Here is a 16,828-nt window from a genome sequence, read left to right as displayed (position 1 = left end):
TGGTTGTGTATGTGGGCGTCCGTCCTGTACCTAGCTGGGGGATGTCCATCTCCAAGCCATTGCTAAATAGCGGTGTTTTGAGCCAGTAAACAGTATCTTGTTCCTCCAGTGAGGTGGGAGCTCCCTGCAGCATCCCACCAAGGCAGCGCCCAACTAGCAGGGCGACTGTCCTCTCCAGGTCCACAAGCCACACCCAAGAAAGTGCGGGCTGCGGCAGGGTCATTCCTGAGGCTGGCTCAGCAAAGTCTGAGGTACCTGGAAAAAGACAAATACGTTCTCCAATTTAGTACTCCACCAGACGCCAAGATGGCCCCAACTGCAGGGTGTTGAAACATATCACCTTTCATTATAAATAACACGATATGATTTTCATTTTCTCATATCAGACATCAGTGTTACATATTAATGTTAAGGCCAAAAATGAGTCTTGCGAAGTCGCATCTATTCAGCATCTCACACGAACATCTAGCCTAGAGGTCGGCGACCTGCAGCTTGCAAGCCAGGGGTTAGGATTAAGGTTACCCCGAACCCTATTATACTATATGTACCTCTGTCCCCGTCACCTGCATGTGCTGCTCTTCTTCTCCCACTGCTTGGTAGGAGCAGCTATGACTCTTGATGTTGAAAGTTGCCGACACCTGAACCGGCAAATTAATCCTCCAATTCTAGTGTATGTTTATCCCAAATTAAAAAAAAATCATCAAGCTCTTAAAGAGAAAAAACTTAACGACAGAATATGTGTACACGTAATGCCTGCACACATGGCTTTTTGTAATTACACTGCTGGCTTAGCTGACAAGGGCTCATAATTTAACATCTCCAGCAGAAATGATCACATCATGTGTCTGTACATGCATTTACCTCATCCCAGGATATTTTGTAACTTTTTTTTTCAAATTTTGACCAAGTTAACCTTGCTCTGAGCTCACCCTGAAGAGGCCACTGCAGCTCCTGGTCCTCCAGAGGAGAGGCAGCAGGCAACAGTCTGTTCAAACAATCCAGAGGAGGCAGCAGTTCCAGCAGTTGGCTCAACAGCGGCCTTGCCACCGACACCGGAAGCAGCAGTAAGGCGTTGATTATCTGACACAGCATGCTGCCTGCTGCTGACACGTAGATCACATCTGCAGATTACATGGTCATAGTTTTATGACAATGATATAAAACAAAAGAAAGTATCTTCAATGCTAAATGAAAAGAACTTGAACTATCGGAGCAGAATGAGATAACAAGGAAGTGAAAACAGGCCTTTATAGCCAGATTACAACACAGGTCACTTGATTTCATTCACCTTGTAGCTTCTCCCGTATGCTGCCATTCCAGGAGCTCTCCTTTATCAGCGCTGCAGAGCGGGAGTAGATATCTGTGGCATGTGGCAAGAGCAGCTGCAGATGTTTGTGGAGCAATGACACACTGCTGGAGTTCTGCAAATAAACAGGGTGACAAAAAGTTTTTATATACTATGGTCATTTTCTTTTATTTGGTTTCTTTTATTCACTAAAAAAGTGACAGACAGACAGATTTTTACCAACATCACAGGGCTGAAATAAATGGCCTGTATTTGTATAGCGCTTTACTAGTCCCTAAGGACCCCAAAGCGCTTTACACAACCAGTCATCCACCCATTCACACACTGGTGATGGCAGCTACATTGTAGCCACAGCCACCCTGGGGCGCACTGACAGAGGCGATCTATCTACAACATAGCACACCACATTATTAAGACACCACTGAAAAGAAGCATCAGTGAAATTATTCATCAGTAAATAAAACAGACATTTAGCTTTAACTCTATATTTAACCAGCAAAATGAAAGTTGTATCAACCCACTGCCACTGGAGACCAAGCCACTCCACAGTTTTCAAAGACACAATAAACAGCGTTTCAAGGCAGTTAAATTCAAGAAACATATGAAAACTAGTTTTTATTTCTTGACAAAAGGGACATAATTCACTTGCATCTTTTTTAACCTTGGACACAAAACTACTGACAGCAATGGCACCGTGCAAAACCCTCCCCTGTAGGTCACCTGACCTCTTATTGAGTGGGGGTTAATAAAAGACTCTCCATATAGGTTTCTGACATTCCTCAACTTTTAACTTGTCTCTCCAGACAGCATCGGTCCTTCCACTGAAGTGCCTTTTATTTAACCCTTGAACTGACATTTTATATAACAGTTTTCCACTCAGCATGTGAAAAGTCACGAGTCTTTCCGATTCATAAGCGAGGGTCCCGTCAAGAATGTAAAATCAATACTCAATTCCATTCCTCAAAAAGGATCTCTTTCATCGGAAATCTCTAATCCACGACTAGAATCTAACAGCATCTCCTTTTCAACTAAAGTTAAACATTTAAGCCAAAAGTCTAGAATACTCCTCATAATGTGGCTTGACTTGAACCAATGAAAGTTGTTGCTGTTTCTGTGTTCTGAAGGTCTGGTCCATAATTTGTCTCAAGCAGTCTTTTCAAAAAAGCAAGTCCAGTTCCATCACATGCATCCGGCCAAGCCCCCAAAAACAACGGTTCCTCTAGAAGCCAAAACAATGAGGAAGCTGGTTCCAGTCTTTTCCAACAGAAAAGGGTCCAAGCTTTAAAAAGGCCTTTATAAAACATAGGAATTTCATAACAAAATATTAAATTACAGTTTAGTAAAAACACGGAAGCATCCATTCCTAACTCTCCTTTTCCTCTTAAAATAACACTAGTTACTGGTTCCCAGAAAACATCTTCCCTTCCCATCAAGTGTTTCTGAATAAACTGCAGTCTGAAAGCTGCAGCTCTGCTCTCTAGGTGAGCTCGTCCCTGTCCACCTTCTTCTTTGGGCAAAAAGCACAGCCCGGTGTATCCAATGTCGATTATGCAAAAAAAACTTGATCATCAAGGATTAAAGTTTACGCGCACGGGTGCAGCGGCTCTTAGCTCTCCAGTTTGGTGCTCGTTTTTACTTTTAATGTGGATATTTTTGAATGTTTGCAACGCCGCCATCTCTTACAGTCGCCAGAACCTAATTGACCTAGGTTTTAAATATAGTTTGTCTGTTTCTGGCGACTATCAGCGAACACACAACATCCTGGAGGAGATAGCGAGACCGCCAGGGTCACCGTGGATGGTCTGCCCGCCCAGCAAGCGTAGAAGGCGACGGAGGGAAAGAAAGCGGAAGAGGGGATGCCGGTCGGGCTCAGACGCTAGGCTACGCAAACATCCACACCGGCCAGCACTTCCGAGCCTATCGGGCAGGGCTGCGTATAGGGCAGCCAGGGCAGACCTGAGTAGAGGCATCAGGAAAGCTAAGGCTGCCTATAGGAGGAGGATTGAAGATCACTTTGCTGACAACGACCCCAGAAAAATGTGGCAGGGGATCAATCACATTACCAACTACAGAAGCAATAACCAGGCGACATCTAGGACTGATGCCTCACTGGCTGAGGATCTAAACCGTTTCTTCGCCCGCTTTGAGACGACCAGGCCCTCAGCTGCCACACCACTTCCACCCGCCCCCAGCACTGGCACACTAACACTCAGGGAGCACCAAGTGAGGTGTGTTCTAAGGTCAGTGAATCCCAGGAAGGCGGCAGGTCCTGATGGAATACATGGAAAGGTTCTCAGAGCATGTGCTGACGAACTGACCGGAGTCTTCACTAAAATCTTCAACCTTTCCTTGTCATCAAACACCGTCCCGCCCTGCCTCAAAACCTCCACCATCATCCCCATCGCCAAGAAGACAGCTGTGGCCAGCCCAAATGACTACAGGCCTGTTGCACTTACGCCTGTAGTGATGAAGTGCTTTGAGAGGCTGGTCTGTCAGCACATCAGGGCCGGTCTGCCTCCCACTCTGGACCCCCACCAATTTGCCTACAGGACAAATCGATCCACCGAGGACGCTATCACCATAGCGCTCCACACTGCGCTGAGTCACCTGGAGCACCGAGGAAGCTATGTGAGAATGCTCTTCCTGGACTTCAGCTCAGCATTCAATCATATCATCCCGGAGATCCTGGTCCAGAAACTGTCTCACCTGGGACTCTCCACCCCCATCTGCCTCTGGATCAAGGACTTCCTGACAAATAGACCACAGTCTGTCAGACTCGGCCCCCACCGGTCCAGCACCATCACACTCAGCACCGGGTCTCCACAAGGATGTGTTTTGAGTCCCCTCTTATCAACAATAGACCTGTCTGGCACGCAGTATGTTTGTGTTTGGTGGACAACCAGGGCCCTATTTCAGGAAGCCGGTTTAGTGCAAACTCTGAGTAAGTATACCCTGAGTTAACGAAAACTCTGGGTTTTCGGTTTCACAAAGCGAGTTTAGATTAATTCTGAGTGAGTTACTATGACGACACACTCCGTGAAGCTAACCTGCCCCCTAGCAGGTTTACTTCAACTAACCCCGACTTTCTCCGCCTCTTTGTCGGAAACCTGACTGTAGGAAGTGTCAGACATGGCGTGCTCCTTCCTTGAAGAGCCAGTAGATGTTGAAGCCCAAATTCTCCGCAGAGCTCTCCGCCGGGAAAGTGATTAGAGCGCGTTTGGACATTTTATAATTTCCTGATGATTTCCTGTGTGAACGTTACCGTTTTTCAGCACAATCTATAATTTATTTGGATAACATCCTCAGGCCTAATATTGCTCATGTGACACATCGCGGACATTCTCTCAGTTCTGTACATATTATTTGTATTGCACTTCGGTTTTTTGCAAACGGGAGCTTTCTGTATAATATTGGTGACGCTGAGCACGTTTCCAAGGCTACCGTCTGTCGGGCAGTCAGGAATGTTACAGTTGCACTGAAACGTCTCCTGTACCCGTTTGTGGTGTTCCCCGGTCACAGACCCACAAGATTTATCAAAGAGGGATTCCACAAAATTGCAGGTATCAGGATGAACGAAACTTAATTCATGATGTGGTGATACTTGAACTACTACTTAAATTTTACATTTATTCCCACGGTTCCCAGGCGTGATTGGCTGTATAGATGGCACTCACATTCCAATCATTGCTCCTTCAGTAAATGAAGGAGACTATGTGAACAGGAAGTCTTTCCACAGCATTAATGTACAGGTACATAGTTCCCTGTAGCATTTCAAACTAACAAATTATTTCATTATAGTAATGGATGCTAATTTGTGTTCTCTGCACTGTGAAGATCATATGTGATGCTGCCAACATTATCACAAATGTGGAAGCCAACTGCTCAGCCTCTGTGAGTGGTGGTGGTGGAGGACCCCCACCTGTTTTTCAGGCCTCCGCTTTTTTTCTGTTGGCTATAACGGGTCACATTTGAGCATACAGAGTAAGCAAATATGTACTTGTAATGTGCTCAGATAATTTCAATAAGTGCTTACAGAGGGGAAATTAATGTAGCCTCTAACTGCAATTGATTTATATAGGACAAACAGACCAAGCACTATGGCTCATAATACAATTACACCTTACCTGTTTGGACTATATTTTTATATTTCATTTTTACTTGCTGCCAGGAACGTTTGGGGCCTGTTGGGTTGCACCTGCGCTCACATCACATCACAAAATAAAATGTATGAAATAAAAAATAAAATAAAATATGATAAAATAACGTGTTAAATGGGTGGAAATCCCTAGATCAATGTTTAAATTAACACTCACGCATTGACTCTGTCGGCTTTGTTTTGCCATGCATGCTCCCTTTCTTTTGCAGCTGAGGCTGTTACTTTTTTTCCGCAAAATTTGCACGTTATCGGCATATGCTGCCATCAGAATTTCGGCCTCAAGCGCTGTGAAATACATTGACCGCGCCTTCTTTCCCTCAGTCTCCATGGTGACTCGCTTAATCTGTGCTCCACTAATCAGGGCTTTATGTATCCTCGTGCGCGCGCTTAACTTGGGGTTAAAGCAACTCCGCGTTGACTGCACTAATTGTTATCAGCCTTTCTCAAACCGAATATTCCGAGTTGGACAGTTCGGGGTTACTCAACCCTGAGTATCGTTTTTCACGCTGAGTTTTCTAAACCGGCTTCCTGAAATAGGGCCCAGATCCATCACCTTCTTCAGTCTGTTTGCCAGGCCGCCCCTTCTTAATATCCTGGAAATCACCTTTCTTTGGTAACAGCGTTAGAACTGCTCTCCTGCAGCTCTGAGGTCTCTGAGCCTTCAGTGAAGCTCTCCTCAAAAACCTCCATGACATCGTCACAAAGGTCAGACCTTGCTCTGTCCTTTCTTTTTTCCAGAGAAAAGAAAACCTTCGTAGGAGCATCCATCAGAGAAAGATTTTGAAATCTGCAACAAACCTGAGCCCCCTGTGCTCCAGAGCCCGGCAAGGCTTTTTTAGATTTGAGGTTCTCAAACCAAACTCGGTTTCCTGTAAAATTTGCAGACACCTCCAGCTCCACTATGTCAGTCTCCAGATCTCTCAGAGATTTGGCCGATGAGTAGGGATGGGTATCGAAAACCGGTTCTTGTTGAGAACCGGTTCCCACTGTTTCAATTCCTTGGAATCGTTTGCCACTTTTAAAAACGATTCCCTTATCGATTCCAGTCGCCCCGAATGACGTCATCACGTTGAGTAGCGTCTTTTACCCAGTAGGAAACACGGCGCCTGAGCGGCACAAACGCTCAAAAGTTTGGTTACACTTTATGAGAAAGGATGACAACAGGGCAACGTGCAATACTTGCAAAGTAGAGATTTCATCAAAGGGAGGAAACACTACGAATATGCAAAAGCATTTGCTCAAAAAACACGCGATTGCTTTCAACGAATGTCGTGTTTTTGATCCGCTCTGGACTAGCGAAGCTCAACCCAGCAGCAGCGGTAGCGTTTCCACGTCCTCTCCCGTTAATACTGCAGGTAACTAATCAATTAGCATTGCATATTATGTTAGCGCGATTTACCTTATTACAAAACCTGCTATTACTGTGCGTTGCATTTAGATAACCATGATGAGAGAGACAGAGTCTGGCTCAGATGCTGGCAGGTCTCGCTGCAGTCTACCGGTAGCGTCTCCTTTCAGGCCAGGATAGACGAATGTCACCGAGCAGTGTCTAAGTTTGTGGTCAAAGGCTTGCACCCATTTGCCACAGCAGATGCCCCCGATTTCACTTTGGTAAGTGAATGTGTTTAATTGTAGGCAGGACATTACTGGATATTCTTGTGTAATTGCTACAGAATAATTTATGTTAAACTTTGTTATTGCTACAGGAGAATATTTATTTTATTATTTTACATATACATTTTTTTTCCTGGGGACCCTGTGACACCCCATTGAAGAGCCGTAGGCTGTGGCTCTCTTAAGATCTCACTGTTGGGTTTGTAAGGCCATGTTACTCCTAAATTTCTATCTTGTTCAAAGAGAAGATATAAAACACAGTTCTAAGCTAATCGACTTTAGTGTTCTCCTTTTAAAAAAAAAAAAAGAATCGATAAGAGAATCGATAAGAGAATCGATAAGGAATCGAATCGTTAAACAGAATCGAAAATGGAATCGGAATCGTTAAAATCTTATCAATACCCATCCCTACCGATGAGACAATGACAGTACACTGCTGACAAAATTCGTTGATTTCAGTTTTGCCAAGAACCCACCAGTGACTTAAAGACATAAAATCATCTTTCCGATTTATTTGCTTTATTTGCGTTCTCCACACTGTCAACAAAGATGACCACAGCGCTGAGTTCACCCACTGCCAGACTACACTCCTCTACTGAGCAAGGACAACTAGGTATGATCTTAAAACCATGTTGTCTCATGAGTTTAGAGAAGTCCATTTTGGCGATTTTGCACACTCAAAAAAAGTCAGTAATGCTTAATTTAATCAATTCAGAAAAGTAAAGTTAGAAACAAGTCCTCGATCTCTCAGTCAGACTCATCACACGCTCCACCGCCACACTCCCAGCATGCAATGCAGAAGGAACGAAAGAAAGATGCGGGGTACCAAGCACATTTTACACCTCTCCTGTTCACTGATAGAGAATTCAGTTTGCTCTCAGACAAACAAAACCAACGTGCCTGAGAGTTTAAAGCCATTTTAATCCTCATTACAACAACCATATATGATCTGAAATTAAAGTGCAATCGGAAATAAAAAACGTCTTCAAATAAAACACTGTGAGGCTATGAAATTGTGTTGTAATCCCCCATCCCGTCATCCTGCCATGTTTTGGTAGTGTGAAAACTATTTTCTAAGTCATTAAGCATCAAGAATCAAAACAAATGTGTTTACACACTCTAATTATTCTAAAAAAGAGGAGCGCAGCCGTACCTCAGTAAGAGAGTTGATGTGGCAATATGCTAGAAGTTGCTTCTGCAGCGAGCAGAGAAGTTGGTGCAGGTGAGCCGGCTGGCTGCTGTCAGAGGAGGATGTGCCCTGCTGCAGCTTATCACTGTTCTTCTCCAGCTCACCGAAAGCCTGATCCTGTACAGCACAAACATACAAACACAAACATCTGTGGGTTCAGTTCCATTTATTTAACACTAGTCTACAACTGTCAAAGTCAGCTTTATTTTCAAAACCATGTACATGTACAGATCATACACAGGAGTCTGATATCGCAGTGCTCCCACGCTCTGATAGAAATCTCATATACACAACAGTCTCAAGCCGACTGTTGTTGTGATTTGGTGCTGTATAAATAAAAATGAATTGAATTGAAAAAAAGTTATTTCATCCAAGTAGTTTCTAGTTTTGTTTTGTTCGTCTGGATGTCAGAGTTCCATTTGTGGCTTTGCGAGAGCAGAAAACAGAATGATGTGGATAATTGAGTCAGAAGACTCAAGAGGAAAAGTACAGCCAGAGGCAGTCTAACTAGCATTCAGTGTGCAGTGTGTTCATTTCTCGGTATTAACTTACAGTATAAAAGCCAAGGTTCCTGAGCAGCGTCTTCATGAGAATCTCGGCCAGGTGAGTGTCGGGGTGGCCTGTGGTGGTGCCGTAGGCAGGCTCTGGGAGAGCTGTAAAGGCAGGGCCAGATGAAAGTACCTCTGGGCCATCAGCAGGAGAGCTGTAACCCAGGAGTGAGGCCACGTGGGTGTGGTCCTGGAGGCTGGTCAGGATTATGTCGAGCTGCATCCTCTGTGACACAAAATACAAACATTCCTGAGCAATGCAGGCAACAGAGACATGAACCAATCAGCAAATTCATCTTTCACACCTGAGTAAGTGAGAATATATGAGGGCAATGTAAATCGATGCCATTGCTGCCCACCACTAATTTCCCTTTTGGTCTTCTGTGACTCCCCTCTGAAATTATTACGCTATTTAACATAAAAGACAACATTACTAAGATAAGTTACCCATGTTTCAGAGTTTAGTGTGTGATTTCTTTCTGAATCCTGTCCACAGCTACGTCTATTCCTCAGCCTGCATGCTTGTATCTACATGGCACTGATGGATTTGTTCCTGATAATCATTAGATTTTATTTAAAAAAAAACAGGTTCTGTTCCTCTTCTTTACAGGCTGTTTAAAGCATCAAGCAACGAATCCTGCGCAGCTCCATCTACACAGTATGTAGCATCGGGTACCTGTCCTTTGGAGAGACTCTCCCATCTGTCCGGACCCTGAGGTAGCAGAGAGTGAAGAAGCTCCATCCTCTCCCTCAGTGGTGGCAGCAACATGGTTGCCCCCACAGACAGAGTCTCAATCACTGCCTGAAGGAAGAAAGTATTTTAAAGTCAGTTTTAGGTTTCATTCTGATCACCTCCCATAATCCTTCATGACTTATTTCTGTTATGAGTTCAGTCTGAATATTACTCTGTTGATAACAATTATCCGAAAAGCATATTTTACCTCCTGAATCTCGTCTGGCACAGAGGAGTCCATCAGTCTGAAAAGGAGGTTCCTCAGTGGCCTGGCCTGCCGGCCCAAAATACTCGTTGCTACGCCCCCCGCCAGGGCCAGCGCCAGATGATTGGACAGAAGCCGAAGGCACAGCTTGAGGAAGTTGTGATGCTCCCTTCAAATAAATTTAAAAACATTTTTAATCCAGAACTTGGCAAGGTCTCCTCCTTGAATCGCTACCTTATCGTGGTGGAGGGGTTTGTGTGTCCCAGGGATCCCAGGGGCTATGTTGTCTGGGGGCTTTTGCCCCCTGGTAGGGTCTCCCATGGCAAATTGGTCCTGGGTGAGGGACCAGACAAAGAGCGATTCAGAAGACCCTTATGAAAAGAATATCGAGGGAACAGTTTACCCTGCCCGGGATAGGGTTACCGGGGCCCCGCCCTGGAGCCAGGCCCAGGGAGGGTGCCCGAGGGCGAGCGTCTGGTGGCCGGGCCTTAGTCCATGGGGCCCAGCCGGGCACAGCCTGAAGAGGAGACATGGGCCCATCCTCCCGCAGGCCCATAGGGGTCGGGTGCATTGTGTGCCGGGTGGCGGCCAGGAGCGGAGGCCCTGGCGAACTGACCCCCGGCTGCCAAGACTGGCAATAGGGACATGGAATGTCACTTCTCTGGTGGGGAAGGAACCTGAGTTAGTGCGTGAGGTTGAGAGGTACCGGCTAGATATAGTCGGGCTCGCCTCTACGCATGGCTTGGGCTCTGGAACCAGTCTCCTGGAGAGGGGCTGGACTCTGTCTCAGTCTGGAGTTGCCCCTGGTGAGAGGCGGCGGGCTGGGGTGGGTATCCTAATATCCCCTCGGCTTGCTGCCGGTACGTTGGGGTTTTTCCCGGTGGACGAGAGGGTTTGTTCCCTGCGCCTTAGGGTCGGGGAACGGGTCCTGACTGTCATCTGCGCTTATGCGCCGAGTGGCAGTTCGGAGTACCCAGCCTTCTTAGAGTCCCTGGGGGGGGGGTGCTGGAAGGTGCTCCACCTGGAGACTCTGTTGTCCTGCTGGGAGACTTCAATGCTCATGTGGGTAACGACAGCGAGACCTGGAGGGGCGTGATTGGGAGGAACGGCCTCCCTGATCTGAACCCGAGCGGTGCTTTGTTATTGGACTTCTGTGCTAATCACAGTTTGGCCATAACGAACACCCTGTTCGAACATAAGAGTGTCCATAAGTGCACGTGGCACAAAGACGCTCTAGGCCGTAGGTCGATGATCGATTTTGTAATCGTATCACCAGACCTGCGACCATATGTTCTGGACACTCGGGTAAAGAGAGGGGCTGAGCTGTCAACTGATCACCACCTGGTGGTTAGTTGGATCAGGTGGTGGGGGAGGACGCTGGACAGACCTGGTGCACCTAAACGCGTAGTGAGGGTGTGCTGGGAACGTCTAGCAGAGGCCCCAGTCCGGAGAGATCTTCAACACACACCTCCGGCAGAGCTTCAACAGCATTCCGAGGGAGACTGGGGACATTGAGTCCGAATGGACCATGTTCAGCGTCTCCATTGCCGAAGCTGCTGCATTGAGCTGCGGCCGCAAGGTGGTTGGTGCCTGCCGTGGTGGTAATCCCCGAACCAAATGGTGGACACCACAGGTGAAGGGAGCCACCAGGCTGAAGAAGGAGTCCTATCGGGCTTGGTTAGCCTGTGGGACTCCGGAGGCAGCCGACAGGTATCGACAGGCCAAGCGGAATGCGGCTCGGGCAGTGGCTGAAGCAAAAACTCGGGTGTGGGAGGAATTCGGAGAGGCCATGGAAAAAGACTTTCGGACTGCCTCAAAGAGATTCTGACGTTGTAGGGCTGTCCTGGTTGACACGCCTCTGCAATGTTGCGTGGAGATCAGGGGCAGTACCTGTGGACTGGCAGACCGAGGTGGTGGTCCCCATCTTTAAGAAGGGGGACCGGAGGGTGTGTTCCAACTACAGGGGGATCACACTCCTCAGCCTCCCTGGGAAAGTCTATGCCAGGGTGCTGGAAAGGAGAGTTCGTCCGCTAGTCGAACCTCGGATACAGGAGGAACAATGCAGTTTTCGTCCTGGTCGCGGAACACTGGACCAGCTCTTTATCCTCTCGAGGATACTTGAGGGTGCATAGGAGTTTGCCCAACCAGTCTACATGTGTTTTGTGGACTTGGAGAAGGCATTCGACCGTGTCCCTCGGGGTGTCCTGTGGGAGGTGTTGCGGGAGTATGGGGTGTCTGGCCCATTGCTACGGGCCATTCGATCCCTATACGACCGTTGCAAGAGCTTGGTTCGCATTGCCGGCAATAAGTCGGACTCGTTCCCGGTGGGTGATGGGCTCCGCCAGGGCTGCCCTTTGTCTTCGGTTCTGTTCATAATTTTTATGGACAGGATTTCTAGGCGCAGCCAAGTGGCGGAGGGCTTTCGCTTTGGTGGCCTCAGAATCTCATCTCTGATTTTTGCGGATGATGTGGTTCTGTTGGCTTCATCGGGTGAGGGCCTCCAGCTCGCACTGGAACGGTTCGCAGCCGAGTGTGAAGCAGCGGGAATGAGGATCAGCACCTCCAAATCTGAGGCCATGGTTCTGGGTGGAGTGCCCACTCCGGGTCAGGGACGAGTTCCTGCCCCAAGTGGAGGAGTTCAAGTATCTCGGGGTCTTGTTCGCGAGTGATGGGAGAAGGGAGCCGGAGATCGACAGACAGATTGGTGCTGCGGCTGCAGTAATGCGGACGCTGCACCGGTCCGTCGTGGTGAAGAGGGAGCTGAGTGTAAAAGCGAAGCTCTCAATTTACCGGTCGATCTACGTCCCTACCCTCACCTATGGCCACGAGCTGTGGGTAGTGACCGAAAGAACGAGATCGCGGATACAAGCGGCAGAAATGAGCCTCCTCCGAAGGGTGGCTGGCCTCTCCCTTAGAGGTAGGGTGAGAAGTTCGGCCATCCGGGAGGGGCTCAGAGTAGAGCCGCTGCTGCTCCACATCGAAAGGAGCCAGCTGAGGTGGTTCGGGCATCTGACAAGGATGCCCCCTGGGCGCCTCCTGAGGTGTTCCAGGCATGTCCCACCGGGAGGAGGCCCCGGGGCAGACCCAGGACACGCTGGAGAGATTATATCTCTTGGCTGGTGTGGGAACGCCTTGGTATTCCCCCGGATAAGCTGGAGGAGGTGGCTGGGGAGAGAGAGGTCTGGGCCTCTTTGCTTAGGCTGCTGCCCCCGCGACCCGGCCTCGGATAAAGCGGATGAAGATGGATGGATGGATGGATGGATGGATGGATGGATGGATGGAACTTGGCAAGGTTACATTCTGATTGGTCACATATGATTTCACTAAGTGCAAGAAAGACTATACAGCAAGCCCAGGAGGGTTTATAACACCAGTGAAGGCTGGTGGCTAACAGGCTCACCTGGATGAGGGGAAGGGAAGAGGAGGGACCTCGCTGTTGATGCCTTCACAGTATCGTTCAAGGAAGGAGCGCAAATGAGAGAATGTGCTTTCTTCTAGGTCAACGCAGTAGGGCCGGTGCCAAGCTACTACTTGCCTAGAAAGAAGTAATAAGTAAATATTAGTAAAGTATGTAAGGTACAGTAAATTACTTTGATCTACAGTAAAGTGTTGTGTCGATGTCATAAACATAAAGGCCTGTGAAACCAAAATCCAAACAATAACTGTGATAACCACATTTGTATGTATCTCACATGTATGCTTTTAATCAATCAACACCTAAATGTGTTTGTTAAACAGCAGTTCTCTCACGCCGTCACCCTCGTTGACGCCTGTTGGCCTTTTTCAGCTGTTCCTGGAAGTGCATATCCTTAAAGACCTTGAATTACATATTTAACAAAAAGGCTGAATCACAGTGCTTCTCTTCTAAACTCATCTCCCAGGCTGAGAGGTAGGACCTCTGAGGATGCTCACAGTATCAGGGTATTTGTTTTGATTTGTGTTTTTCGGTGCATTTTTGGAGACTGATTGCTGAGTGACTGCAATAAAACCCACCACTGTAACCTTTACTCTGAATCATAAGATCAGTGTGTTGGTTTTGCAGTTTCAGTACTTTTCACGTGTAGTTACTGCCCTTTGACTCGTGCTTCCTAGTAGCTGAAAAACAAATTCTGGTGGTCTTGCAACATCAGCTCTTGCCTGCAGTCCCACGTGAATATTTCCAGAGAGAAAATCATCATGATGGGATCAGTTCGTGGTAACTGTTGCGGTAGCTGACCTGTCTCTGGGCAGGGCAGTCCAGGCCAGGCTGTGAGAGGTGCCAGCTGAGATCTGCTGAATGGCGACTCCATCCAGGCCGATGACCTTCTTGGGTTTGGTGATTGGCCCTGTGGAGTTCCCCTGCCCACACTGACCCATAGAGTTGTTGCCCCATGCATATACTTCATTGTCTGCATCGGGATTAAGCACAACACGATCGAAACAGATATGTCATATCTCAAGCTGGAAGTTACATATTACCCTAAATTGACAAGGTCTGCAGATTTGCTATTACATCAGGCTGCTTGCAACAGCCCTCAACAAACACAAAAATTTTCTGTGTCAGCAAAAAAACTGACTGACAGAGACAGTTTGAGTATTTTAACTCTGATCCCAGACAGCAAGCGCACAAAAAGAGAAAAGTAGTACCATGTGACAGGGCCAGGCAGTGGCTGTCCCCTATGGAGATGTCCACTACTCTGGTGGTAGCCAGCTCCTCAATAAGTTTAGGTCTGAGTGCGGTGGCCTCAGAGGAACCACAGCCTAGACAAGCACCGCAGCCCCAAGCGTACACCTGAAAACAAGAGCGGGATCAGCATCAGCACAGCTTTCTGTCCTGGGCAGTGAAGCGGCACCTCAGAGACAAATAACTGGAAGAACAATATTATGTAACAAATCTCGACCTTAAATATTGAACTGTGTCCAACCAGCTGTCTGTTCAGTAGGAATACATAAACAGCTGCACGAAATTCCCTCTTTGGGATAAATGTCCATAAGTTTCAAGGATCTAAGCAGCTTGAAACAAGTTAATTTCAAGATGTTTTAAGATCCTTTTGAATACATTTTAGGGCATCTTTTAAAAATGGCAACAATATTTTCAGCGTGTTTAATTTGATTAAACACGTTGAAAATAGGCAGAATGCCTAAATGCTGTCACCAAGTGGAAAACAGTGATACACCTCCAGCTGTCAGGCCTGCAGACCTGTGATGTGCACCTCTGTCCTGTGGTACACACGAACTCGCAGGTTAAATACCTGCAAGCTTTTTGATGAATATTAGTGCAGCGTTAGCCACGCAGGGCTTTGTTGCTATAAACACCAAAAATATAGCGCCATGGCAAGTGTACAAGCTGCAAAGGAACAACGATTTTTAAAACGTTATGTCGGGGAAACTTTTGAAGCATTAGGAAAAATTCAGATTCAACAACTTGAACATGAAGGTGTAATGAAATGAAAATGATTTGATGCTTCAAGAATAACTGTCCAAATAAGGACCAGGAGTGGCACTTTCCAGACATTTTCTATTTCCATTGATAGCAGTTTGAACTTCTTCTGACCTCTGAACTTTGTTCGTTTCTCGTGTAGACAAGTTGAATTAGTCGTTCAACAAAACGGTGCACTCTCTTCTAAACTCATCTTACAGGTTGAGCCACAGGACCCACCCAGTATGAGTGTATTTGTAGGGCTGCACGATTTTGCATAAAATGAGAATCATGATTTTTAAGTGTGCCTATGCCAAAAGGCACACTTATTACTGTTTCTCGGATTTATTATTATTCTTATTATTATTATTATTTTCCTTTTTCATTTTGTGCGGCTGGAGCTGGAATGGTGTGCTATGACTTTTGGTGTTTATTAGTTCTATAGTTTTTTTAAATATGAATATTTTAATGCAAGTTTTTGCCCATTGAAATGAATGGGAAGGAAAGTGAAACTTAACTTCAAACGAAAGTGAAACTTAATTTGTGGTGTGTTGGCTCACTCACTTAATTTGTGGTGTGTTGGCTCACTCTAGTGGTATGCCAGCAGTAGTACGGCCTGTCTACCCTTATTTGGATTTTTTTTTTGTAGCCGTATGAATGGCAAACTACACTCATTGGCAGCGGCATAGGCACACTTAAAATTTCTTCTGAAATTTTCGCTTTCTAGTTTGGTTTAGAATTGAGATCACGATTCTCTCACGATTTTCTTTTCCAGTATAAATATTTATTGCACTTATTAACTGCACATCAACTTCGTAAAAGTTGCGACTGAACATAAAAACAATAAATAAACATAAAAACAACAAATGTCTCACGTTTTGTTGTTCCCGCAAAATGTTGTACTGCTTGTAAGTCCGTCTCCACCGTTGCTCGACGCTGCGTGTATAGAGCAGGTAGTGCAACAATAGAAAAATAGTTGCGGGACGGCACTGTGTAGCGTTTGTCTAGGTCAGGGGTGTCAAACTCAAACACACAGTGAGCCAAAATTCAAAACTGGAACAAAGTCGTGGGCTAACATTAATATTTATTGAAAAAAAAATCTTCCTCCAGATATAAGAATGAATCTTTTCTTATGGACTCAAATAAGTTTTGCTGGAAAACTGAATATGGAACAAGCAAAGCTTAATACTAAACAATATATATATTAGCTGTATAATACCAGTAGGCCAGCTCTAATAGTAATTTGGTTTGGCTTCGTGGGCCAAATGTAATTAGGCTGCGGGCCAAATTTATTACTTAGGTGATAAGTGATAGCCTCCGTAATGTCTTTGTGCCTGCGGGAGTTCGACGTGTATAGGGAAGCGCTGTATAAGGTTCCCGTTATTGATGTTTGGGTGGTTGACCGGGACGGATTTTCTCCTGTCACTTTCTCGTCATCCCTGACGTGCTCTCCGTTGTTTTTTCCTGCTAATTTTAGCATCACACGGCACAGCTTCTGTATCACGTGGTATAAGGCTCCGCCCTTGTCATTTGTCGAGCAGGAAGAGTGAGCGCTTGTTTTCATGCAGATTACGTCCCGGATCAAAATACGGTACAATCGTCTTCGTCTTTTTTTTTTTCTTTTTTTTTTTTTAAATCGTTGTCATTTGGAAATGAGATCGCACATAAGTATGAATCGA

At 46.3% G+C, this 16,828-nt stretch overlaps 1 protein-coding gene across 8 annotated transcripts in view; it reads right to left on the bottom strand.

Annotated features, from left to right (window-relative positions):
* The window catches only part of herc1 (HECT and RLD domain containing E3 ubiquitin protein ligase family member 1), a 98,681-nt gene that overhangs the window by 70,021 nt on the left and 11,832 nt on the right, over positions 1–16,828 (bottom strand). For all 8 annotated transcript variants that reach the window (XM_085409154.1, XM_085409138.1, XM_085409181.1 and 5 more), the window contains exons 9-18: positions 14,378–14,522; positions 13,968–14,139; positions 13,152–13,286; positions 9,755–9,920; positions 9,490–9,615; positions 8,818–9,039; positions 8,230–8,382; positions 1,289–1,421; positions 930–1,121; positions 31–255 (exon numbers count right to left, since the gene is read on the bottom strand). In XM_085409154.1, the coding sequence (XP_085265280.1) occupies positions 31–255; positions 930–1,121; positions 1,289–1,421; positions 8,230–8,382; positions 8,818–9,039; positions 9,490–9,615; positions 9,755–9,920; positions 13,152–13,286; positions 13,968–14,139; positions 14,378–14,522 (1,669 nt within the window). The remainder of the gene's footprint in view (positions 1–30; positions 256–929; positions 1,122–1,288; positions 1,422–8,229; positions 8,383–8,817; positions 9,040–9,489; positions 9,616–9,754; positions 9,921–13,151; positions 13,287–13,967; positions 14,140–14,377; positions 14,523–16,828) is intronic.

Source organism: Rhamphochromis longiceps, linkage group LG1, assembly GCF_057381845.1.
Source record: "Rhamphochromis longiceps isolate RC_006_pf linkage group LG1, R_longiceps_female_GT1.1, whole genome shotgun sequence".
NCBI lineage: Eukaryota > Metazoa > Chordata > Actinopteri > Cichliformes > Cichlidae > Rhamphochromis > Rhamphochromis longiceps.
The sequence above is the reverse complement of the archived record's forward strand: the minus strand, read 5'-3'. Positions and strand labels throughout refer to the sequence as shown.